Source organism: Mesoplodon densirostris, chromosome X, assembly GCF_025265405.1.
Source record: "Mesoplodon densirostris isolate mMesDen1 chromosome X, mMesDen1 primary haplotype, whole genome shotgun sequence".
NCBI classification, from domain to species: Eukaryota; Metazoa; Chordata; class Mammalia; order Artiodactyla; family Ziphiidae; genus Mesoplodon; species Mesoplodon densirostris.
In genome coordinates, this window is record NC_082681.1 from 1,461,427 (window position 1) to 1,486,979 (window position 25,553).

Here is a 25,553-nt window from a genome sequence, read left to right on the forward strand (position 1 = left end):
TGCTTCATGAGACTAGCAGCAGCCTTCTGCAAAACCACATATGTACTGACCTTCCTCCCTACCACTTTGGAGCAGTGTTTCAGAGTTGTTTGCAATGCTGTGGGCTATAGTCCTCATTTTGCTCCAAATAAAACTTAACTCACAACTCTCACATTGTGCATTTTTTTTAGTCGACATGTGTAATAATTGCTCTTGAAAGTGTAAATGATCCATTTATCAGTAGGACTGATAAGAGAATAACTGCTACTGTTACTTTATATGAAGTTTCCTGTGCTACTGCCCATAGAGCTCCAATTACTGCATATTTTGAATCTGAAGTTCATCCAGGTAAGAGGATGGAATAAATGGCTAGGCTTGATATGGCTAATATAAATAGTATGCCTAGTTTATATTAATTAGTGGATAAGGTATAGGAAGAGGAATTCATATTGTGAGAGCCAGGGTTAAGGCTAGCACTGGCACAATAATAAACATATAAAGTGATGATGTTGATGGTCATAGTGATCCCTTAATAAATAATTTGACTGCATCAGCAGTGGGCTGTAATAATCCATAGGGGCTGATGATGTTTGGCCCTTTCTGGATTTCAATATAGCCTAGGATTTTCCATTCAGTTAATGTAAGGAATGCTATGGCGAGTAAAATTGGGTAATTAGTGAAAGAATGTTAATTATAAACATATTCTTAGGAAGAGGACATGAACCTCTGGGAATAAAGGTTTAAGTTTTATGCAATTGCTGGGCTCCGCAAACCCTAACAAACCCTGTCTACAGTAGGGTATGTATAAATTAATTGAATGTAGATTTTATCATCATATAGTTTGAAGGCGCTTTTGTAAAGTGGGCCTTATTTCTCTCATCCTTTCATACTGAGACAAATGTATAATAGATAGAAACCGACTGGGATTACTCCAGTCTGGACTCAGATCACATAGGACTTTAATCATTATACAAACAGACCATTAATAGCAGTCACACCATTGGGATGTCCTGATCCAACACTGAGGTCATAAACCTTATTGTTGATATGAACTTTAGAAGAGGACTGAGCTGTTATCCCTAAGGGTAACTCGTTCCATTGATCAATATTTTGAATCAATAAGTGGTAAAGCATTTTGACTAGTTGGTCTAAATTTTAATCACTTGGAGGTTGTTTTATTCTTTGAGGTCACCCACCCAAAATTGTTAATCCATTAAAAGTGATGTTAGCAAAAAAAAAAAAAAAAGTGATGTTAGCCCTTAAAGTCTATTGTTTATTTTTTGGATTAATTAATTAAAGCTTCATAGGGTCTCCTCATCTTATTTCCACCTCTTCACAGGAAGGTCCATTACACTGATTAAAAGAGACAGTAAATCCCTTGTGTGACCAGTCATACAAGTCCTTCTTTAGAGAACAAATGATTAGGCTGTGTTTCCACAGTTGGGATACCATAGCCATTAAAGAAATGTCACTGGGCAGGCAGTGCCTGTAATACCAGAAGTGCTAGAGGTAATGTTTTTGGTAAACAGGCAGGGTTTGTGATTGCCAAGTTCCTCTTACTTTCTAAAATCTTTCCTTAAATGCATACTTGTGTTGGGTTAACAATGTTTGAATAGATTAAGTATTAGTTTAGGTTTATTGTTAACTATCAGTGGGCTATCTGTTCTGACATAAGCTTATGCATGGAGAAATATTTCTTGTTACTCATATTAACAGGATTGCTTCTATTAATTAATAGATTAGTCCAGTATTAAATTAGAAGTTGGTTTATTTACTATTGGTATTCAGATGAATGTGTTGTTGACCTTGAATGCTTTCTTAACTGGTGGCTTCTTTTAAGTCAACTATGGTGATATTTATGCATACTCTGTAGGGAAGGTTGTATCTTATATCTAAGAAGCTCTACCTTTTTATAATAACATTTAAAATTATGTTAAAAGTTATGTTTTTAAAGTAATATTTAAAGTTAAACTAAAATTATTTTCTGGACCACCAGCTGTCACCAGGCTTGGTAGGCTTGTCACCTCTACTCATAAATCGTTTTCACTATTTTGCCATAAAGATGAGTTTGTTCTTGTAAACTGTTCATAAGTAGCTTGTCTGGTTTCAGGGTATTTAACTTAAGTTCTCTCTGTTAAAGTTTTCTAGTTAAATCATTATGCAAAAGGTAAAAGGGGTAAGTTTTTGCTACTTTTAATACTTCTTCCATCATTCCGTTATGATACTTTATCTATAGCACCTGACAAATTTCTATATCCTATACTTCAGATGTTGAATGAATGTTTTATTTAATTTACTTAATGATAGTTGAATTTGGTGGGAAGTTTGGGCTACTTGTAGTACAAAGTGTTCATGCAGTATGAACTCTCTTGGTTGTGAACTAGGTGCTTTTCTTATTTATTTATTTTTTTATTTGGGCTGTGTTTGGTCTTCATTGCTGTGCACGGATTTCAGTAGTTGTGGTGTGTGGACTTCAGTAGTTGTGGCACTCGGGCTCAGTACTTGTGGCTCGCAGGCTCTAGAGCGCAAGCTCAGTAGTTTTGGCACATGGGCTGAGTTGCTCCACGGCATGTGGGATCTTCCCAGGCCAGGGATCGAACCCATTGTCCCCTGCATTGGCAGGCGGATTCTTAACCACTGTGCCACCAGGGAAGGACCTAGGTGCTTTTCTTTAAGCTACACTTTGGTTCATCCAAGCACACTTTCCAGTATGCTCACCTCCTTACAACTTATCTCCTCTTATATGTCTGGAGCTTATTACTGGCATATGAAATTATCAGTATGAGGGGGGGTGACAGTCAGTGTGTGTGTGTGCTTCATGGCCTGATTCAGTTAAGTGCTCTATTCTTAATTTACTACTAAATTCTCCTTTGGTTTTATTTCATAAAAACTTTCATATAAATTATTTATATTCTTGAGGTAGAAAATGTAGCCCATTTCTTCCCATTCCATAAGTTACAACTTGGCCTAACAGTTTTTTTTTTTTTTTTTTTTTTGGCGGTACGCGGGCCTCTCACTGCTGTGGCCTCTCCCGTAGCAGAGCACAGGCTCCGGACGCGCAGGCTCAGCGGCCATGGCTCACGGGCCCAGCCGCTCCACAGCATGTGGGATCTTCCTGAACCGGGGCACGAACCCGTGTCCCCTGCATCGGCAGGCGGACTCTCAACCACTGCGCCACCAGGGAAGCCCTGATTGACTTCTCTTTAAAGTTTCTAGTTCCTTGTTACAGTGATCTGCATTTCTATTGATAGCCTTTCTTAATTCCTTCAGCATTTTTATTACCTACTTTTTGAACTCAGGGTCTGGTAGACTGAAGAGGTCTGTTTCATTGTTTGTTCTTTCAGGGGATTTCTCTTGTTCTTTTAATTGGGAGTGGTTCCTCGGCTTCTTCATTTTACTTATATTTCTCTGACTCTATGAATTTACAAGCAGTTATCTACTGTTGTCTTGAAGGCCTGTTTTTACATGGGAGCATCCCTGTGTAGCCTGCACGAGTCTCATTTTTTTGGTGCAAAGGCTGTTTTTGGTATGGATGCCTGCCATGTCTTTCCTCAGGATGTGTTGGTCATTATCCCCTTGATAGGGGGCATGATAAGTGTTGTGGTGACCAGAGTCTGCACTGGATGTTAGGGCCTCCTCTTTGCTCCATGGTTGTCACAGCCCTTTTGGGGACAGGGTCTGCTCTCCAGTTTTTGGAGAAGTCCCCAGATCCAGTTTTAAGCTGAGGTGTGAGGTAGGTGGAATTGGAGTGTTCCTGCTGGGAAAGGAGCCACTGTGTGTTCCTCTCCAAGAGCTGTCCAAGACTTGTACTCTGTGATGTGGCCTGTCACCCATTGTGTGTGCTCACAAAGTACACTGTTGTTGGCACTACCCTTGGGTCCACCTCTGCTGTGGGAGCACTTGGGAATCAGGTCAGATTTCAGCCCTGCCTGTGTGTGTGTGCACCCATAAAGCCTGCTGCTGCTGGTGCTGGACCCACCTCAGCTACGGGAGCACCGGTAATCACCTTGGATGTCCCCCAGGTGCTGCGCTCACAAAACTGCCAGAATGAATCCGCCAAAATTGCACACCCACTGGGAGTCAGCTCAGAGTTCAGCCCTCTTGCCCCCCAGCACTTGTGTGCTCCCAGAACTCATAGCAGTGGAGCTAGGCCCACTGTGAGCAAGCTAAGAATGAGGCTGCTATGGCGGGGCCACACCCCTCCCTTCAGGCGGGCATTGATAATGGGGCTCTTATTGTGGACCTGGACTCCATCCTGCTCACACCACCAGTTGTGGCTCAGACCACACTCCAGGTACTTTGGGCTGTCTCCACAGAGCCAAACTGAGTCCTGTCCCTGTGTCTGTCCACTGAAGCCTGGATTTCAGCACCCAGCCGATGCACACACCGGCAGGTACACGTCTCAGGCTGGGGTGTTCAGTGAGGTGGCCAGGTGGCCTTCTGTGCAGGTCTCTCTCTGTCCTGCCTGCTGCAAGCAGGCTGCTGCACTCTCCTCTGAGCCTCTGAAGCTCTCTATCTGTCCCAGCTGATCTCCAAGCCAGTGAAGGGGGTTCCCAGGATGAGGGCACCTTTCCCCTTTCAGAGTTCCCTCCCTGGGGCATAGGTTCTGTCCTGATTCCTTTTTTTTTTTTTTTTGCCCTTTCGTCCTATCCAGTTATGTGGTGATCTTGCAGCTCTGGTTGTATGATATCATCTGCCAGTGTTCAGTAGGTATTCTGTGAGAATTATCCCACATGTAAAAGTATTTTTTATACATTTGTGGGAGGAGGTGACCTCCATGTCCTTCTATTCCATCTTGATCTCCTGTCTGCTCTCAATTGCTTTGCTCCATTATCTACATCGTATGCTTCATCCCACCCACTCTGTTCTATTAGCCTGTCCCTTTAGGGATAGCTTTAGAGCCTTCTACCTCTTGCCTCTCCCTGGGTGGAATATCTAAGGCACTTCTCTGGAGCTAGGGACAGGAACCCACTTCCCTCAAAGTGATACCTGTGCTTTCTGACAGGGTGCTGAGCTGGAGTGGCAGGCTGTTTGCCTTGGCACAGAATCTGTACTCTACAATTGACCTGGGGTGAGGGAGATTGGGGCCCCAGTATTTTCATCATGCTGCACCTGAGGTGGAGCCTCTGCCCTATGAAGGGGTACTAGGTGGAGGAACGGAGCCTTGATTCTTGGCGGCACTGACCTAGGATTGAGCCTCTGTAATGTGGAGCTGGGGACATAAGAAGGGCTGGCAGCCTGACACTCCTGGGAGATTCCATATCTCTTGACTGGAGCTGGAAGAGGAGGGGTACCTATCTTCTAGCCTCACTCCATCAAGCTGAGTTTGGAGGGGAAGAGAGGGAGTGGGTCAGGGTTAAAGTGCCACAGAATCTCACTGTTCTTACCAAGATGTAGCAGACTTTCCTGATTTTTTTTTCATGTGCTGACTGCCCTTAAGTCAATTTCCAGGACTGCAATGGTTGTTTTCTTTTTCTTTATAGTTTTCACCACCTTTGCTTGTTTTACTGGTGTGTGGGTCAAAGTTGATCTTTGTGTGCTCAGTTTATTTACTTCAGAAGCCACATGGAGCCATCAGAGAAAAAGTGGCTTTCAGAAATGTTATCGCTAATCAGAAACCCAGTGTTCATTTTCCTCAGGATTGTTGTGTATGGTTTTTTTGCAGACCAAATATTTGCAGACCATAAAGCAAATAATAAAATTAAAACTAATGCCTCTACATTGTAACCTTTAACATGCATTTATCTGTGCTTTTTCTATTTATGCACAATGATGAGCATCTGAACTGCCCCTAACCCTGACCCCTGATTCTGACCCTCACCCTGACCCCTACCCCTACTCCTGACAACTACCCCTGACCCCTGATTCTGACCCTTACCCTGACCCCCATGGAGTCCTTAACCTGATCGTAAACATGAACACTGGAAAATATTTGTAACTTTCTAATGGCACACATTTTGGGGATTGTAGTTATGCAGTAATATATAATTGATAAAGGTATACTTTTGATTTCTCATGTCTCACTGTATCTCCAGTTACAATTCTTTACTAGGGTTAGTTTCTAAGCAAGAATCTGAAGTACAAACCAACCTCTAGTATTTTTTTCCCCATATTATAGGGCTGCAGTTAGAGGTAGCCCCAAACCTATCCCCCAACATTAATCCCTATACCCTGACCCCTGATGAATTGACACATAATCTCCTTTATCCCTGGATACTCTTTGCTCTGAAATCTACTTCATCTGATATTACAATAGCCATTCCAATTTTCTTGATTGGTGTCAGCATGTATATTGTTCCATGTTTTTACTTTAACCCATTAGTGTTTAAAGTGAGTTTCTTATAGGCATTTAGAGTTGACTCTTCCTTTTTTAAAATTCATTTTGACATTTAACCATGTATTTAACTGGTATGTTTCATTTGGATAGTTTGTATTGCTATGCCTTCAAGGTCAATAATCTTTTCTTCTGAAACGTCTATGCTGTCACTAATTTTATCCAGTGTATTTTTTACCTCAGAAAACCTAGCCTTCATCTCTAAAAATTCAATGGGCCTTTTAAAATTCCATATCTTTACTTACCTTTTGGAACATATGAAATATAATATTAACAACTTTTTATGTCTTTGGTAATTCTAACATCTGTATCAGTTCCATGTTTATTTTAATTGAATGGTTTTTCCCTTATTATTGGTCATATTTTCTGCTTCTTTGTGTGACTGGTAATTTTTTATTTGCTGCCCTGCCCAACACTCTTTTATCTTGTTTATATTCCCACAAATATATCCTTAAGTTTTGTTCTAGGACAGTTACTTGGAAACAGCTTCTAAGGTCTGGACTTTAAGATTTATTATCCTGGGTGAGACTGTTAAGTCTACGCCAGTGGTTCTTAACCAAGGTTGATTTTGTTCCCCACCCCAACTTTGCAGGAACATTTGGGACATTCTTAGTTGTCACAATTGGAGAGAGGGTGCTCCTGGCATCCAGTGGGTTGAGGTCAGGGATGCTGCTAAACATCCCACAATGCACAGGACAGTCTCAAAGAACATCTGGCCCCAAAGGCCAACAGTGCCAGGATTGAGAAACTCTGGTCTATGCAAGACCCTTCTGAGTACTCTACCCAATACCCTGTGACTCATGAGGTTTTCCTGTCTATCTCCTGTCTGTAGGGTTATTCCTAGCCCTGTGTGGGTGTAGGATATTCTTCCTTCTAGTCTTTGGGTGGTTCTTTCTCTGCCATTGGGTAGTTTCCTCAGATCTCTAGAGTCTTCTCTCTGCAACTGTCTCATTTTTAGTACCATGCCCTGCCCTGAAAACATCTCTGGGTATCTGTCATGTGTCAACTCAGGGAATCTTCCAGACTCTTCCTGGGTTCCTTCTCACTCCATTGTAGCATGGATACTCTCTCAACATAATAAGCTGGGGCAATAATTAGGTTCACCTCTTTGAAATATCACTGCCCTTCATTGCCTGGAGTCCAGTGTCTTAAAACAGTTGTTTCAAATATTTTGTCCTTTACTGGGTTATTTCAGGTGGGAGGGTAAACACAGTCACTGTTACTTCATCTTGGCCAGAAATGAAGTCTGTAAGGGGTATTACTGAATTTAATGTTCTCTCTCTGTGCATAAGGCTTTTAAACTTTTCTTTATGCTGGTCCAAATTGGAATGCAAGTAAAAAACAAGTAAGTCAGGGTGTCAACCTGTGCATGTGAATTTTCTTTCACAGTTATTCTTTTTGGAAGAGATGTAACAAGTCACAACATATTTTGAATTTAGATGTTTTAATAAACAACACGAATCCAAAATAATTTTGTACAATGTACCTTGACCAAAAGAATGCTTTAACTTCCCAAATGGTCTTTCTCCATAAGATGAAGCAGTTGATCTTAAAAATGAATATAGGAAGAACTTGACCGTGCTAGACTGGCACCACTGTTCTTGCTAGAAGCTGGGAATTTCATTAAAACTCCTTTCCCTATATGCTTTTAGAATTGTTTTGCCTGTGAAATGAAGTCACATAAGACTTGGAAAGCAGAAGGGAAGTGGAGGCCAATACTCTTTGAAGGTCAGGGCAGTCAGACATGAAGATGCTAAGGTAACTGACATACCCCAGCTTTTTCTCTATCTCCTCCACTCTGCATCCAGCTCATCCTCTTGACTACTGGCCCTGCTGACCAACTGGGGACACAATTGGGTACTTGGCATCAGGTTTACTGAGCCTGTGGCTTCTTTTCCACACAAATCTTGTCACACACCTATTTTGGCAAACAGACATGTAGGGATTCTCAGGTTTTCCAACAAGCTCCACCTGTTCAACAGCACTAGCACTTTAAGTGGAAATGCTTAGGACTGTTCTTCTGATCCCCTGGCACCTCCCTTCCAGACTTTCTCTTCCTACTTTGTCATACACCTGTATAAGCTTGAAGACAGTATTAAACCCCTTGTTTCTGTAATACTTGTCTTGGCTCTGTTTTACTCATTGAATTCAAACTGAATCATAGGTTAACCACCACCGCCACCACCACTCTACCCCATTTATTATTTTTTAAAAGATGGAGTAGTCAGAAACAGATCTGCTTCTAATGTAAAACAGTGTAGGAGGGTCTAGCGCTGCTATTTCTGTTGTTATATCAATTTCATTAAGATATCCAGGGAAGCAACCCAATTTCTTCATCTATCTTGAGGCTGGGAAAGCAGAGTTAAGCAAGAAAGAATCATTATCTGATGGAAGCCATGTCCATCTATTCTGAAGGAAACTTAGAGACTGTGACACTATTTGACCTTGTGGCCAAGGGTTCGAAGTAAAGAGAAATAATTAGCTTTTACCACTTCTTTCTTTGTTCATAACAACCAAATAGCCTTTTTCCCCCACCTCTAACTGTCTGGTTAGGGAATGCACACTTCAGTTGAAACCTGCAGGAGGCCTGGGGAGAGTTAAATGGGCTGTTTTTGAGTTGCTCTAGCATGTACAGAAACATATTCTACCATTCTTGACTTCAGTTACCTAGGTTCAAAGGCCCAAAGTGACAGATTATTGTTTCGTTGTGGCCCAGTTTTTGTACATTTGATCTTTGCCACTCTTATTTCTTTTTTTCTTTACTAAACCTGTTTTGCTCCAACAAATTATTCTCTCTCACCCTCAAATGCCTTCCTTTGAGCCATCTATTTCAGAACCAGTCAGAGTTGTGTTGAACTGGATTACAATCCCTGGGGTTCTCTTCCTGTTCTGTCTCAACCATGGTCTCAGGATGATGGCTGTAGAGGCTGTGTGGTCATTTCATGATCTTTCATTGGTTTTGGTATGACCTACATACTTTTTTAACTTCTTTTGTGTCTTTTGGTTTTGAAGAAATTTTATACACCTGAGACAGTGCTATAGCTCTTTACTGTAAGGCTCCAGGTCACACTTTTAAATGTATTTTCAGCATAAGTAAAATACTTTTGTTCTGTAAACTATGGCAAAATGCCATGAGAAGAAATTAGATTGCAGGAAGAAATTCTAAAACAAGCAACTCATTGTATTACTCTTAAATTTTATTAATGCCTTCAGTTTGTGCATCATTTAAAACAAGATATGTGCTTTAAAAAGCATTCTTATACATAAATAGATCAAGGGATGGTTAAGTAATTTATCCCTAAAACATGCACATCATTTTTATTCAGGTGTGTATAAGAAAGGGAAATAAGCTTTAAGTCTTTTTCTTTGGATTAAAGACATTTGAAATTATTATTAAGGAATGCCAAATGTTTTCATGGAACAAATGTGTTTTCCAATAGGAAATGCTGATGTAATTAAAAGGCATTAGTGTTGATAAAGAGGACTGAAAAAACATTTGCACTATACATGAACACCAGGAAAAGAGTCCCAGGGGGTTGAAAATATGTCAAATAAATGAATCAGCATGAATTGAAAGGTATAGATGGAAGAACAGGTAGCAGGTGCCAGATTATGTGACACATAAATATTCAAGGCACATGATTAGGCTAAAAAGGTGACTAGGTTTTACAGACCAATTTGTTCTTTCATTGGGAAAATAGTCAAATGTAATATAATTTCCATTTACTGGCATTTATTGATAAATAAATGCAATTAGATCTAAGGCAGCAAATGCTGTCCTTTCAGATACACACCAAAAGTACACACTAGCTAACAAATGCCAGAGTAGCCAAAGCAGTATGATTACACTCCAGTTTTTTTCACACTGCAGTTACATGGATGTTAGCTAAAGTGTCTTGTACTGTTTCTATGTATCATACTGTCTACTCTCAAGTTTCCCAAAAGAATTCTTCAAAACTAGGCAGATTAAAGAACTTAATAAACCACAAAGGATGCTCAAACTACTATTCAACACCAGTCAAACCCAAACCCTGGAGTTGATTGCTGACTATATTCAGTTTGGGCTTTTCCACTGTGGTTCTCTTCTTTTTCTTTGGTGAGCCAGAGGAATGTGTCTCCTCACTCCTTCCACTACCCATTCTATTATCTATACAATTGCCCTAAATACCCACCAAAGAAAAAGGAATATGTAAAAAACCACAACCTTCAACAATATTTAAACCACCGTCTTCTCAAATCAACTGCAATGGGGAAACAGAGGCTATCAAGCTCTGAGAGGTTTGTGAATGATCAAAATTTCTTCCTAAAAGTTAATAATAGGCAGACAAGGATAATTCTGTTTGCTTCTAACAGGCTAGCAAAACGTTCCCCATCTGAGATAAAATGTTTAATACTTTACCTGCTTGGGCTCCTAGAAACACCAACAATTAATTACAATTCCCCAAATAACAAGAATTTTCCATGTATTTTATTTTCAAGCACTTAAAACCCTTCAAAATCAAAAGACATTAAGACGAGATGTTAGCAATACTATCTGTCTCTTAAACTTTTGTGTGCACAAAGGTCATCCATAATTTCAGTAGACAGCTCATAAGACAGGTGGTTTCTACCTTGGTGATAGCTTTGTGCAGTTATAAACAAAAATGTATCTATAAGTAGATGACACTAGTTAACAAACCAAAGAAACAAAATGCCTTCTTAAGGCTACTGCTGCAATAAATGGTTCAGTCTGAAGTGCACTGGAATAAATTGGTTGATAGGACAAAGATAAATCTGGAGGCATAGAAGAATATTAAAAAAAAAGAGAGAGAAAGAAGAGGGTTGAAGAGACTGGCAGACACCATCTCTCAGTATTAAAAGGCTTGAATCACACGGATTGCTTTTAACTCCTTGTTCTGTCGTATCCTTGGTTAATGATAACTTTTTTATTTCTTCACACAGCTTGGCCATGTAAATCCACCACAGAGTGGTGACACAATAATATAGATGAATACCTGGGGTGGGGGCAGAGAAGGCAATTTTATTTTCTTGAATCTATCATAGGCTCCTAAATAATATATAAAGACTGATGAACAAATATTGGTTCCATTAGAGTGGAGTTGTGTAATAATACAATACACTAATCAAGTATTTTCGAAGACAGAAGTGGAATTAAAATGATCTTTTTTGATATAACCCACATCCACTTGAATTCCACTGTTTTCTTTTCTGGTAGGGAAAGCAGTGGGGTTGTTTCTCTTCACTAGGAAGTAGGCAGAATGGAACTATATAAGCAATTCTACTGATAACATCATTGTCATAAAGATCACAAATTAGCATGATTCCCTTAAGTATGATTGTATAATTAAGTACATTTTTAGGTTTTTGCACATGGATTAATTTTTCATTATTAGGATGATTAAAAATATTAAAAAGCATGAGTAGACTCTACATCTATATCACCTATGAGCAAAAATGTTGCCATGAACCTTTCAGTGGATAACAATGATAATTATAATTACCCAATTATAAGTAACACAGCAAAAATACTAGTCCTAATAAAGATGTACTAGTGTTTTAGGACTCAAAAACAGGATACACTGTATGATTCTGTTACGTGAAGTCCTAGAAGAGGCAAAACTAGTCCACAGCAAAAGAAATCAGAACAATGGTAGCCACTCAGCTGGGGGTGGGGGTTGACTGGGAAAGGACATGAACCGTCTTTCTGGGTATGAAAACACTCTGCATCTTGATGAAAGTATGGGTTACACAAATGTGTGAATCTGTCATTGAACTGTATGCTTAAGATATGTGCATTTTCCTTTAAGTATCTCAATTTTAAAAAGCTTTAAAAATTGAAAAAACAAAAAAGAGGTACTAGCTTTTTAATTATGGTATTATAATTTTAAATTATGATATTCTGCATGGCATATGCTTGCTCAGATTACTACATTCCAAAAATAGATTCATTGTAAAATTTAGGTTCACTGCATTAAATCAGTCATTTTGTTCTGATTTAAATTGCAACTTTCTAAGATCTTTAAGTGACTGATTTCATTACTCACACACTTAGAAAAAAATACATTATGAATTACATGCTCCCTACCTAAAGTCAGCAAAGTGTTTTTCCTTACTTCTCTACAAATGTTGGGGGTAGGGGTTATAGAAAATTCTGGTTATTAATAAATAGGCTAAACTACTCATCATATTCACATAAACACAGATATTCCAATTTGATAGAAACTTGCCACAGCTAAAATATAAGGATTTTTAAAGCTGAAGTACAATATATTAGGTGACAACACCTTTTGGTAAAGAGTTGGCAAGTTGGCAAAGTACTCTGCATGTAATAAGTAATCAATAAATATAATCTCAATTTAATAATAATCTACCTTTATAACTCAATCTAAATTCCTAGACCAAAGAAGGAGGAAGAAGCTAAGCTGAGAAGCCAAGAATGTGCCACCTGAGGATCCTGAACAAGGGGACAATCAAGGCACAATTTCCAGTATAACATTAATAGAGCTATAGCTGTCCTTCTCTGTTAGGCAGGTCCAGCTGTCTAAGGTGGAAGACCTTCAATAGGGGTCAAGGAGAGGTGGAGCTGAGTCAGAGATATCTGCTAGGAGTTAACTTTGGGCATCTGTAAATGAAAAGAGGATGAGGAGGAAATGCTGCTTTGCCAAGAAACAAACTACCCCCAAAGCAAAACATCCTTCCCCCACTCCTTAGAGCAGCTCTCAAGCTTTTGGTTCAGGACTTCTTTACACTCTTAAAAATTAGTGAGGACTCCAAAGACCTCTTGTTTAGAGGTGGGTTATAACTATCAACACTTAACCATATTAGAAATAAAAATTTAAAAATATACCCATTACATATAAACATAACTAACTACATTTCTGTGAGGTCAGTTTTGTGTGTCAACTTGGGGAAGCTACAGTGCACTGGTATCCAATCAAACACTAATCAGGGTGTTGCTGTAGTCTGTAGATGTGATTAAAGCTCATAAATCAGTTGACTTTAAGTAAGGCAGATTATCCTACATAATCTGAATGAGCCTGATCCAATCAGCTAAAAGGCCTTAAGAGTGGAGCCAAGGTTTCCTTGAAGAAGACCTTCTGCCTGTATATACAGGTTTGCTCCTGCCCCTCAGGTCCAGCCCGCCCTTCCTGCCCGCCTGCTATGTGGATTTTGGACTTGCCTAGCCAGCTCTTGCCACTGCAGAAACTAATGCCCTGTGATATATCTCTGAATATATATCCAGACAAATTCAAGTAGAGAGTATATTTGTTAACAAGTACAAGTTCCATGAAAAAAAAATGTTAAAATAAGAATAATCAGAGTTCTTAGAAATTTAAAGCATGGCTTTAAAAAAATAAACATTTAAAAATTAATTTTTAAAAAGAAGAACTGGATAGCAGAATGAACAGAGCTGGAAGAGTTAGCTGAATGATTCACCCGGAATGTGATGCAGAAAAGGAGTTTAAACATATTAAAAAGGTTACCAGACATGCAGGATAGTTCAAAGAGGTCCAGTATCTTTTTATATTGGGGTTCCAAAAGGAGGACAGCATACAGACTATTTTTTGTTTGTTTGTTTATTTTGATGTGGACCATTTTTAAAGTCTTTATTGAATTTGTTACAATATTGCTTCCGTTTTGTGTTTTGGTTTTTTGGCCACGAGGCATGTGGGATCTTAGCTCCCCAACCAGGGATCGAACATGCACCTGCTGCATTGGAAGGCAAAGTCTTAACCACTGGACCGCCAGGGAAGTCCCTAGACTAATTTTTATATTTATAGACAAGGGTAAGTAAGTATTAGGAAACTGAACTCACCATGCATTAAAAGACTACTACATAATGACCTCTTAGTACTTATCCCAGAAATGAAAGAATAGTTAATTATTAGTGCTTTCATTAATGTCATTCAATATATTAATATTAAATGTAGTTATATTATCAATTCATTGGGTAGAGAAATACCATTTCTTAAAGTGAAATGCCTATTCCTGATAAAAAAACTTTTAGCACTCTAGAAATAAAAGGTTCTTTAACTTCACAATAAAAGTAACAAGAATTCATAGTAAATATCACTCATAAATATTAGAAGCATTCCAATTAAAACCAGGAACTAAATAAAGATTCCTACTGATACCACAATTATTCAGCACTGCTTGTAAATGAAATATGTGTGTGTGTGTGTGGTACGTGTATAAATAAATGATGAGGTTAAGATTATTAATAGACAGTATCATAATTTACCTATAGCAGGAGTCAACAAACTACAGCCATTGCCTGTGAGCTAAGAATGGTTTTTGTATTTTTCAACAGTTGTTTAAAAAAAGAATATGTGACAGAGACTGTATGTGACCTGCAAGGCCTAAAATATTTACTATTTGGACCTCACAAAGTGCTGACTCCTGATCTACAGCACACAGAAGAATCAACTGACAAACTATTACAACTAATAAAAATTATGCAAGGTTGCCAGAAACAAAACAGATGAATTAGAAAAGAGAAAACAGAAACAAAGAAATAGAAAACAGAATCAACTAGAAAACAGAAATATTATTAGAAAATATTCACTCAATTAGAAAATGTAAGTTTAAAAGAATCCCATTTCAGCAGTGAGAAAACCATTAAATAATCAGGAATATCTGGAATGCCTTAAACGACTACTTACATATAAGAATTCTCAGTAGGGAAATGGGGTTTAAGTAGGGACACTATGTCACAGTAACTTCATAGGAAAGCTAATCCCTGGTCATGTGTTTTACCATTAAAAGTTATATGTAGCTCATTTCAGAGTGCTCATCATTTTTTTTTCAGAGTGCTAACACTGAGAAAGAATTCCAGCACCTAATTTCTTAGAGATTGAAAAATAAAATCATATATTAAAAGGACAAAAACTTACAACTGATATGATGATGATGATGATAGTGAGCTTGAGATTCTTCATACACATGGCTCGGGCAAGATTTCTGCTGGTTGTTTTGAAGGTGACAGACTAGGGGGAAAAAAAAGCATGAATTGTTTGATCCCTGGCATTGACTACATGATTGACTTGCAATAATACCTGCAAAACTTTTACTTTCATTAAATTCTGTTTCAATGTTCTTTACCCCTTCCCTCTCTTCACAGGTAGAGACTGGCCATTCATAATCAATAGTTCCACAAAGCAGGACTCTGCCACATATATGGTAAGCAGTATGAGCCCACTGGAAAGGATTCCCTCCTTTTTCTTCTCCACCACAGCAATGCATGTGATGTTGAGCACGAGAAGTAGTTCTTCGTGATAGGAGAAAAGCCTTTTCATCTTCATGCTTCCAATAAGAAAGCATGAGCTAGTTGGGTGCAAACACATTTGCCTATTCTGCCCAGTATAATCCTGGCATTGTGAACCATAAGAACCTGTTCAATTTCCATAGGAAGATATGTATTTACTCGTATGAGGGCCCAAACCCAAAGAACTTCACTCCTTCAGTTATCCATTTTCTGTTGCAGCATCAATTTCTCAATATCTACTGAACCATTCCCACCAGGACACAAGCAGTTTAAAACAAACAAACAAACAAACAAACAAACAAAAATCCCTAAGAGCCCAGCAATTCCACTCCTAGGTATATACCCAACAGAGATATATGCATAAGTTCATCTAAAGACATATACAAAAATGTTTCTAACTGCACTATTTCTCTAATCTCAAGACTGGAAACAACCCAAACGCCTACTAAGTGTACTGTATCGTAAAGAATTTAACCTTGCCCAAAAAGGGATCTGACCTTTGCTCTCAGCTCCTGGGAGGTACCCTTTTCTTGCCTGGGGGCCATGGGCTAGCCAAATAGTAACAATGTGATTTAGTGCAGGGACTAGTCACTCTAGAAAGCCCAACTATATGATTTAGGATAGGGGCTCTGGGTCTCTAGAGGAGCTAGAGACTGGAGACTGAGATTAAGCAAGTAGGCAATCAGTCAATCATGCTTATGTAATGAAACCACAATAAAAACTGAAAAATGAAATAACAAGGTCCTACTGTATAGCACAGGGAACTATGTTCAGTATCCTATAATAAGCCATAAAGGAAAAGAATGTGAAAAAGAATATATATATATATATATAAATATATATATATATAAATATATATATATATAACTGAATCACTTTGCTGTACACCAGAAACTAATGCAACATTGTAAATCAACTATACTTCAATAAAAACAACAACAACAAAACTGAACAATGAAACTTGGGCAAGCTTCCTTGTTCTACAATGCTCTGTGTACTTTGTGAAATAAAATTCATATTTTATGGCAAGACAAAAATTTAAACATAAAAATTTTTCTCTGCCCTTTGGCCTCCTCTCTCCCCACAATGTGCACTGTGTATCTGCATTATGCATTGACCAAACCTTCCCCATCAGCAAAAACTCCTGCTCAACCATAAAGACCAACATTCTCCCAGCACCAACAAGACAACTTAAAGATAACATTCCTTCTTAATCTTGTAAGGGGTCACAGTGACACTTAGATCTGGATTGTGTAAGTGTCAATAATATGTCATTTAATGTCCAGTCCTCTGTCTCAAAAGCCTTATAGAACTGTGACTTGACTTCTAACGGGCGGAACAGTTCTCTGAGCTATCCGAGATGCTCTTCCCTGGTTATAATTCTCAAATTTGGCTCAAATAAAATTTTCCATTTCTTTCTTAGATGGACTGATTAATTCTTTGTTGACAATGTCATCACACATCTATGCTGGGAGAGTAATGAGTCCATGGGGAGAGAACAACAGAAACCGTGGGTTTGTTACCTCTCCAACTCCACCCAATATGCTGCTTCTTTTGGCTGAGCTTAATCTGTAACCTTTGCCTGTAAAAAACCATAAGTATAATAGCTTTCATAGAGTTCTGTGAGTCCCTCTAGTGAGTTATCAAACCTGAGGATGGTTTGGGGAATGAACAAACTTGCAGCTGGTGTCAGAATTGAGGGAGGCTTAGGGACTGTGCCCTCTAAACTGTACATAGTTGGTGAACTTCTCAGTTGCCCAAACTCTTTTCAATTACTCAAACACTAAGTCACAATAAAGACTCCAAGAAGGAGGAAGATAATATGAATAAGAAAAAGTAGTGAGCAATCAAACTAATAAACCTAAATACAGTTATGTGATTCAACAGGTTGGGGTGAAGATTTCTCCACAATCCTCAGGTCAGTATTTGAACACTGATATATCACCTGTTTAAAACCAGTTCAACTATAAAGAACAATTGTTACACCTTACCAAAGCTTCCCTTGGGGATGGGTGGGGGTGGGTGTAAGTAGAAAATAACAAAAATATATAAAAACCCCTGTGAGAATGACAAGGGCAAGCTGACCAGCCTGATGGCCTCTCCACTCCACGTAGATGGTTTCACTAGCAGCTGATGATGCACTAAAAATGGGCAAAGGACTTGACTAATTTCTCCCAAGAAGATATACAAATTGTCAATAAGCACACGGGAGGATGATCAACATCATTAGTCCTTAGGGAAATGAAAATCAAAATCACAATGACATACCACTTCATACCCACCAGGATGGCTATAATAAAAATATGGAAAATAACAAGTGCTGGTGAAGATGTGGAAAAACTGGTATCCTTGCACATGTTGGGAATGTAAAATGGTGTGGCAGTTATGAAAAAATGTTTGGTAGTCCCTCTAAAAGCTAAACATAGGATTACCATATGACCCAGCAATTCCACTCCTAGGTAAATACCCAAAGGAAATAAAAGCAGGGACTTGAATGGATACTTGTATGCCAATGTTCATAGCAGAATTATTCATAAGCACCCAAAGATGGAAATAACTCAGCGGTCCATCAACAGATGAATGGATAAATAAAATGTGGTATATCCATATAATGGAATATTATTCAGCCATAAAAAGAAATGAAGTCCTGACACATGCTACAACATGGACGAAACTTGAAAATATGATGCTAAGTGAAATAAGCCAGACACAAAAGGACAAATAATTGTAGGATTCCAATTATAGGTCTCTAGAATAGGCAAATTCATAGAGACAAAAAGTAGGTAAGAGGTTACCAGGGGCTGGGGGGAGTGGGAATGGGAGCTTATTGGTTAACAGTTACAGAATTTGTTTGGCATAATGACAAAGTTTTGGACATAGATAGTGATGATGGCTGTACAATACTGTGAATGTAATTAATGTCACTGAATTATACACTAAAATGGTTAAAATGGCAAATTTATTATATGTATATATTTCACCACAATTAAAAATTATAATGTAATATCCAAAACCCATTGAACTGTACACTTTAAATGGGTCAACTGTATGGTCTGTGATTTATTGATCATAAATAAATAATTAAATAAGGATGTTAGAAAAACCAAGAGGTGATAAAATGAAACAATTTTTTAAATATTTGAATAAACAAAATAAAAAAGAGGAACAAAGAGGACAGAGCAAATAAAAACCAAAGAGCAACATAGCTTACTTAAACTCAACTCTATCTTTGTATTACATGTAAGTGGAATAAACATTTCGATTATAAATATACTTTATATATTAAGCAATGTAGAGGAAAGCATGCAAATGTTAAGGAGACACATGAAAGACATAAAAAAGATCAAAATCAAACTTGTAGACATGAAAAATACACAAAATGGGAGTAACAGATTACAAACTGCAGAATAAAAAGATAAGTAAACTTGAAGACACTGTAATAGAAACTATCCTAAATGAAACACAGAAAGAAAAAAGACTGAAAAAAACGAACAGAGCATCAGTGAGCTGTGGGGCAACTTCAAGTGCTTTAATGTACACATAATTGGAGTCCTAGAAGGAAAGAAGGACAGAAAAATATTTGAAGAAATAACAGTTGACTGTTTTCATAATTTGATAAAAACTACAAACCCACAGCTCAACAAACCCAGACCTGAAGAAACATAAAGAAAACTGCACCAAAGTATATTATAATCAAATTTCTTAAAACCAATGATAGAAAAATCTTATAAGCACCCAGAGGAAAAAAAGACACATTATATATGTAAAAACAACAGTGGAATTTTTGTCAGAAACAATATAAAAGACAGTGATGAAACATCTTTCAAATATTGAAAGAAAAAAATAATATAGAATTCTATTCTGTGAAAATATCTTTAAAAAAAGGAAGTGAAATAAAGACTTTTCAGATATACAAATACTGAAAGAATTCATTACTAGCAGACCTACACTACAAGAAATGTTAAAAGACATCCTACAGGCAGAAAGAAAATGTCACCAGATGGAAATATGGATCTACACAAAAGAATGAAGAGTTACGAGAAATATTAACTACATGGATAAATAGAAAAGATGTTTTTCTTATTATTTAAATATCTTTTGAAGGTTATATGTGTAAATAGAAGTATGACAAAAATAGCACCAAGGCCAGGTAAAAATTGGAGGTATACTATTATAAGGTTCTCATACTATTTGTGATGTGGGATAATACCACTTGGAGGTAGACTGTAAGTTAAAGCCTTATACTGTAAACCTTAAAGCAATCACAAAATAACAAAACAGAATAAAAGTGGAATTTAAGACGTACTCATTAATGGAATAGAAGGCAGAAAAAGAGAGTGAAGGGAACAAAGAACAGATGGTAAAAAAAAAAGGAAACAAATAGTAAAATGGTAGATTTAAAACCTTCCCACAAAGAAAACTCCAGGCTGAGATTGCTTCACTGGTGAATCCTTCCAAACAGCAAAGGAGCAAATAATGTCGATACCACCTAAACTCTTTTGGAGGATAGACAGAGAGAGGTAACATTTCACAACCTGTTTGATGGGGCCAGTATATCCCTGATACCAAAGCCCAAAAAGAAAAATAAATTATAGACTAACATCCCTCATGAACACAGATACAAAATTCCTGAATAAATCAATAGCAAATCCAATAAGGTATTATATAAAAAGGATACTGTATCATGATCTTGAAGGAATGCAAGGTTAGTTTAACATTCAGAAATACATATTAGTTTAGTAAGTTAGGTTCAGTCATATTAACTGATTAAAGGAGAAAAACAACATAATATTCTCAATAAATAGAGAAAAAATATTTGATAAAATTCATGAATAAAACTCTGAAATGAGGAATTGAAGGAACTTGTTTCACCTGATAAAAGGTACCTATTAAAAATCTACAGCTAACAACATAATTGTGAAAATATTGAATTTTTCTCCATAAGATGTGCTTCATTCAAGAATGTCCAGTCATGACTTGTCTTCACTATTGTGTAGCAGGTTCTAGCCAGTGCAATAATACAAGGAAAAGAAATAAAATGTAAGCACCTACAAAAAAGCTTGTAGAACTAGTAAGTGAATTTTGCAAAGTTGAAGGATACAAACCAGGTCAATATACAAAAATTAATTTCATTTCTATATAATTAGCAATAAATGTTGGAAAACAAAATTTTAAATTTACAGTAGAATGCAAAAGCATGAAATTCTCAAAGGTATATTTCACAAAATATGTGCAAGACTTGTACACCAAAAACTAAAAAACACTGGTGAGAAAAATTAAAGAAATCTGATGCAAAAGCAGACATATGCCAGGTTTATGGATAGGAAGACTCAATGCTGTCAAGATTACCAATTCTCCTTAAATTGACCTATCAGTTAAATGCAATCACAATCAAAGATACAAATTTTTTTAAGGATGGAAAATAACAAGCTTATTCTGAAACACAAACGGAAATGCAAAGGACCTAAAATGGTGAAGACAGTCTTGGAGAAGAACATAGTGAAGGACTTAGGGAATTCTATAAAGCTACAGTTAGCAATACAGTGTGGTACTGGCATAAAGATAGACAAAGAGAACAATGGAACAAAACAGAGGATCCAGAATTAAAGCCCCACAGAGAATGGATAAATAGTGGTAGGTAGACTTATACAATGGAATATGTAGTACAAAACAATAAAAAATAATAAATTATTACTACATTCAACAACATGGATGCATCTCATAGGCATACTGGTGAGTGAAAGGGGACATACGCAAATATATAACATACGTTTCCATTTTTCTATACATTTTAAGAACGGGAAAAACATTATCTAGGGTGATATAAGTCAGAAAAATTACTTCTGTTGGGGATTATTAACTGGAAGGGGCTTGAGGCTGCCTTCTGAGGTGTTGATAGTGTTTTATATCTTGACCTAGGTGGTGGTTACATGGGTATAAACATATGTAAAAAAATAGCTGAGCTGCACACTTACTAAAAGTAGTACGTTTGCTGTACTTTATTGTATTTGTTATTCCTCCATAAAAAGAGGCAGCAGTTAATGAGTACCTTTTGTTAATCTGGGTGATGTAGTCAACAAAATTAAGAAAGCTTTTTTTGGAAAGTGCAGACTATACTAGTACTGGTCAAACACAGGCCACTCCAGCTAAATAGGGTCATCTTCAGGGACTAAGGATACCTAAGAGATAGATTCGAAGTACAAAAAAACTTGTCATCAGATCTACAATCAGACACCTGTTTTCTCTCTTTGTCCCCAAGCAACGGTTTACAAAATGAGCCATTATAGAACCCTGGTGTCTTAACTTCCTGTATGGTGCCACTCTTCCTCCAATTTCCATGTACTTTGGTGAAAAATCTATTATCCTCCTAAGACCTACTGTTAATAGATGTCTCTGTAAAACTAACAATAACAATAAACCTTTAAATAGCTCTTACTATGTATCAGACACTGTGTTAGGGATTTTGCATGCATTGTGTGCTTTAACCCTCAAAACACTATGAAAAGGATTCATCTTCATTTTACAGATGATGATGACTGAGGCATAGAGAGTTTAAGTAACTTGCCTAAGGTCACACAACTAGTGAGTGACAGAGCTGGGATTCAATCCCAGGCAACCAGACTCTAGAGCTTGTGCTCTTAACCACTACAATCTACCTGTCAGTAAGAATGAAAAAGATCACTCACTGATATCTGTTTCAAGGGGTAAATTTCTACTCTTCATGTAAATTTGTAATTGTGTAGACCCAAATTGTAACTGATCTCTGCTGTCCTTCTATTCACTGTATATGTATCATCTTTCCTGAAAACTTTCATCCACCAACCAGATGGAAAATGTGGAGACACACGTAACTGTAGCATAAGTAGATTACAGGGACACATCCTTCCCTATCAATCTCTGCCTCTTACTTAATACAAAAAAAGCTCAAGCTGTCATGGTAAGCAAGAAAGTGGCTGAACTGTCTGATTTTTAGGATCCATAATGGGTCACAACTGTCCCGCACTTTTGTGTTTTACGAATATACAGAGAACAGACTGGTATATGTAGCTAAGGTGCTAAATTATGTAGGCATCAATCCAAAGCTTTAAAAAATTGCTTCTTTATGTTGAGTACGTTTTCCAAACGAAAGCTTCCTTAATGGCTATTAATGGGTTGTGGCTTTTTTCTATGCCTCATTGATATCCTCATGATCACAACGTAGTCACATAATGGGGGTTAGAACGGAAAAAAAAACCCCACTGAAGTATTGAATTTAAGACATTTCCCTATTATATTAGCCATCAACCACAGTTTCTCTAGTTTACACCCTGGAAAAACATTACCATATCCCATACTTACCGAATCCACGAGATTTTCTGTTTTATCTATCAATAATTCCAATCTTTCGCCTCGCTGAGCTACCAGATCTGAAAATGTTGGAAAAACAAAAAAATATGTTTATACTACAAATCTACTAATTTTGCCTTTAAGCCAAATCTGATTTTAATTATTGTTGGTATTCTTGACAACTCATATTTTCTATGGAAGCACTTATATCTTTAAGTAATGAAAGACCTTAGTAAAGCTTATCAACTAAAGTAGGTGTTGTCAGTTTTTTTGTAAAGGGCCAGACACTAAATATTTTAGGCTTTGTGGGCCAAATGGTCTCAGTTGCAATTACTGAACTCTGTCAGACATAAACAATACATAAATGAATGGGCATGACTGTGTTCCAATGAAACTTTATTTAGAAAAAGAGACCAGATTTGATCCAAGGGCTGTAGTTTGCAAACACCTGAATTAAGGGTATAATCTGAGACTAAAAACAAAAAAAGCACCTACAAAATAAATGAGAGTTGGACATTTCCAGAATTGCAGTGTGAGGAGCTCCACAGAGCTTCTCTCCAATAAAACCACCATAACTGGTAAAAATTATAAAATCAAACAAAAACAATTTAAAGTCTCTGAAAACTGTGAATGTCCTAAGGGCATACAGCAAATGAAGAAACACTTACACAAGAAAATCAATGAATTCTTAGTAAGAAAAGTGAGAGTCTATGGCATTTGAGACATGATCTACTCCATGCTTCAGTTCAGTGAGATGGAAGCTCTACTCCTGGCAAATAAAGCCTGGGAGCACTCTTTCCCCTCAGGTCCCATTCAAAGGCTATGCTTTGCCCCCAGGAGGGGCAACTCATCAGCATTTATCCTCCTACCTCACCCCATACCCAGGTCCATAAGGCAGAAGCTCTATTCCAGCATGGCATGACTGGTAGGTGTGAGGCTTCCTCCATCTACCTAGCCCCCATGCACAGGGCAGAAGCTCTACCGCAGGTGGCAGGCCAAGAATAGTGGGCTCTGAGTGCCCCTGCCCTGACGTAACTCATAGAGTAGAGGTTCCACACTGGGAGAGGCAAGCCAAGAAAACCAGGGTTACCCAGCACTCCACTGGTAGGGCAAGGGTGTCACTCCAAGAGAAGGAGTCCACTGTCCCTATCCATAGCTCCAGAACAGTGGTTCATAGATTGTTCCCAGGGGGAAAGGCAGGACTTAAGAACAGAGAGCTTTCCTTAGAAAATAGACTTTATTTGGAACAGAGTATGGGGAAGTTCAAGCCTAAGGGTGCTGTCAAAACAATGGAAATTTGAGAGATAAGCAGTTACAGTAAAGCTGGGAGCTTCATGAGAATAACAAGCTAAACCATGTGACAGCTAGAAGTTTAACAGAGAGTACCTGGGGGAAGAGTCAGCTAAGAAGAACCCTCCTGAGGTCAGAACAAATACCTAAGACTGGCCTCAAACACAAGGGAATGCAAATCTAATTAGATCACTGGAGGACTTTATGTATGGGAAATTGTCAGAAAAATAAAAATGGAACAATTAGTCTGCAATTAATGGAGGCTAACAACTGGGTGAGGTACCACAGAGGCAGGCTTAATAGGGAGATTAGGAAAAGAAACAAGAGAGCTGTGTCATTCCAGGGTGATTATGTGTATGTCCAAGATTGTTTCCTCTGAGAGGTGACATTAGAGACTGCACACTGTGGGAGAAACAGACTTCAAAGTAAAAGTGCAGCCAAGTCACTAAACAAATAAACCAGCAAACAATACACCCTAGGGGTTGTGAATCAGTACCCAGAGTTGCTACATTATCGAAAATGTCCAATTTTCAAAAAAAGTTATGATATGAAAAGAAACAGGGAAGTGTGATCCATACACAGGAAAAAGAGCAGAAATTAGAAACTTACTTGGGGGAGGGGGAGCTCAGCTGCTTCACTCAACAGTGAAATGAAATTAGAAATCAATAACAAGGAAAACTTATGGGATGAAGTAAAAGCAGTGAATAGAAGGAAATTTATAGCAGCAAACACCTACATTACAGAGAAGAAAAATGTTATAGACTGAATTGAGTCCCCACAAATTCATATATTGAAGCCCTAACCCCTAATGTGATAGTATTTGGAGATGGGGTCTTTGGGAGATCATTAGATTTAGATGAGGCCATGAAGGCTTATGATGGGATTAGTGGCCTTATAAGAAGAGACACCAGAGAGCTTGCTCCCTGTCTTACTTCCAGCCATGTGAGGACACAGTGATAAGGCACCATCTGCAAGCTGGGAAGAGAGTTCCCATCAGAGCCCAACCATGCAGGCACCCTGACCTTAGAATTCCAGCCTCCAGAACTGTGAGAAAATCAATTTCTTTTGTTTAAGCCACCCAGTCTATAGTAATTTTTTATAGTACTCTAAGTTGACTAAGACAAAAGATCCCTAATTAATAACCTATCATTCTATCTTAAGGAACTGGAAAAAGAAGAGCAAACTAAATCCAAAGCTAACAGAGGGAAGTAGATAATAAACATTAGAGCAGAAAAAATATATAGAGCATAAAAGAAAAATAGAGAAAATCAATGAAACCAAAAGTAGGTTTGAAAAGATCAACAAAATTGACAAATATTTGCATAAACAGACCAAAAAAAGAGAGAATACTCAAATTAC

General features: G+C 37.8%; 1 protein-coding gene across 1 annotated transcript in view; it reads right to left on the minus strand.

Moving 5' to 3' along the window:
* Positions 1–11,024: 11,024 nt before the first annotated feature.
* Positions 11,025–25,553, minus strand: part of VAMP7 (vesicle associated membrane protein 7) — a 65,733-nt gene continuing 51,204 nt past the window's right edge. Inside the window, exons 6-8 of the mRNA XM_060086851.1 lie at positions 22,917–22,984; positions 15,208–15,300; positions 11,025–11,307 (exon numbers count right to left, since the gene is read on the minus strand). Coding sequence (XP_059942834.1) covers positions 11,239–11,307; positions 15,208–15,300; positions 22,917–22,984 — 230 coding nt within the window. The 3' untranslated portion in view covers positions 11,025–11,238. The remainder of the gene's footprint in view (positions 11,308–15,207; positions 15,301–22,916; positions 22,985–25,553) is intronic.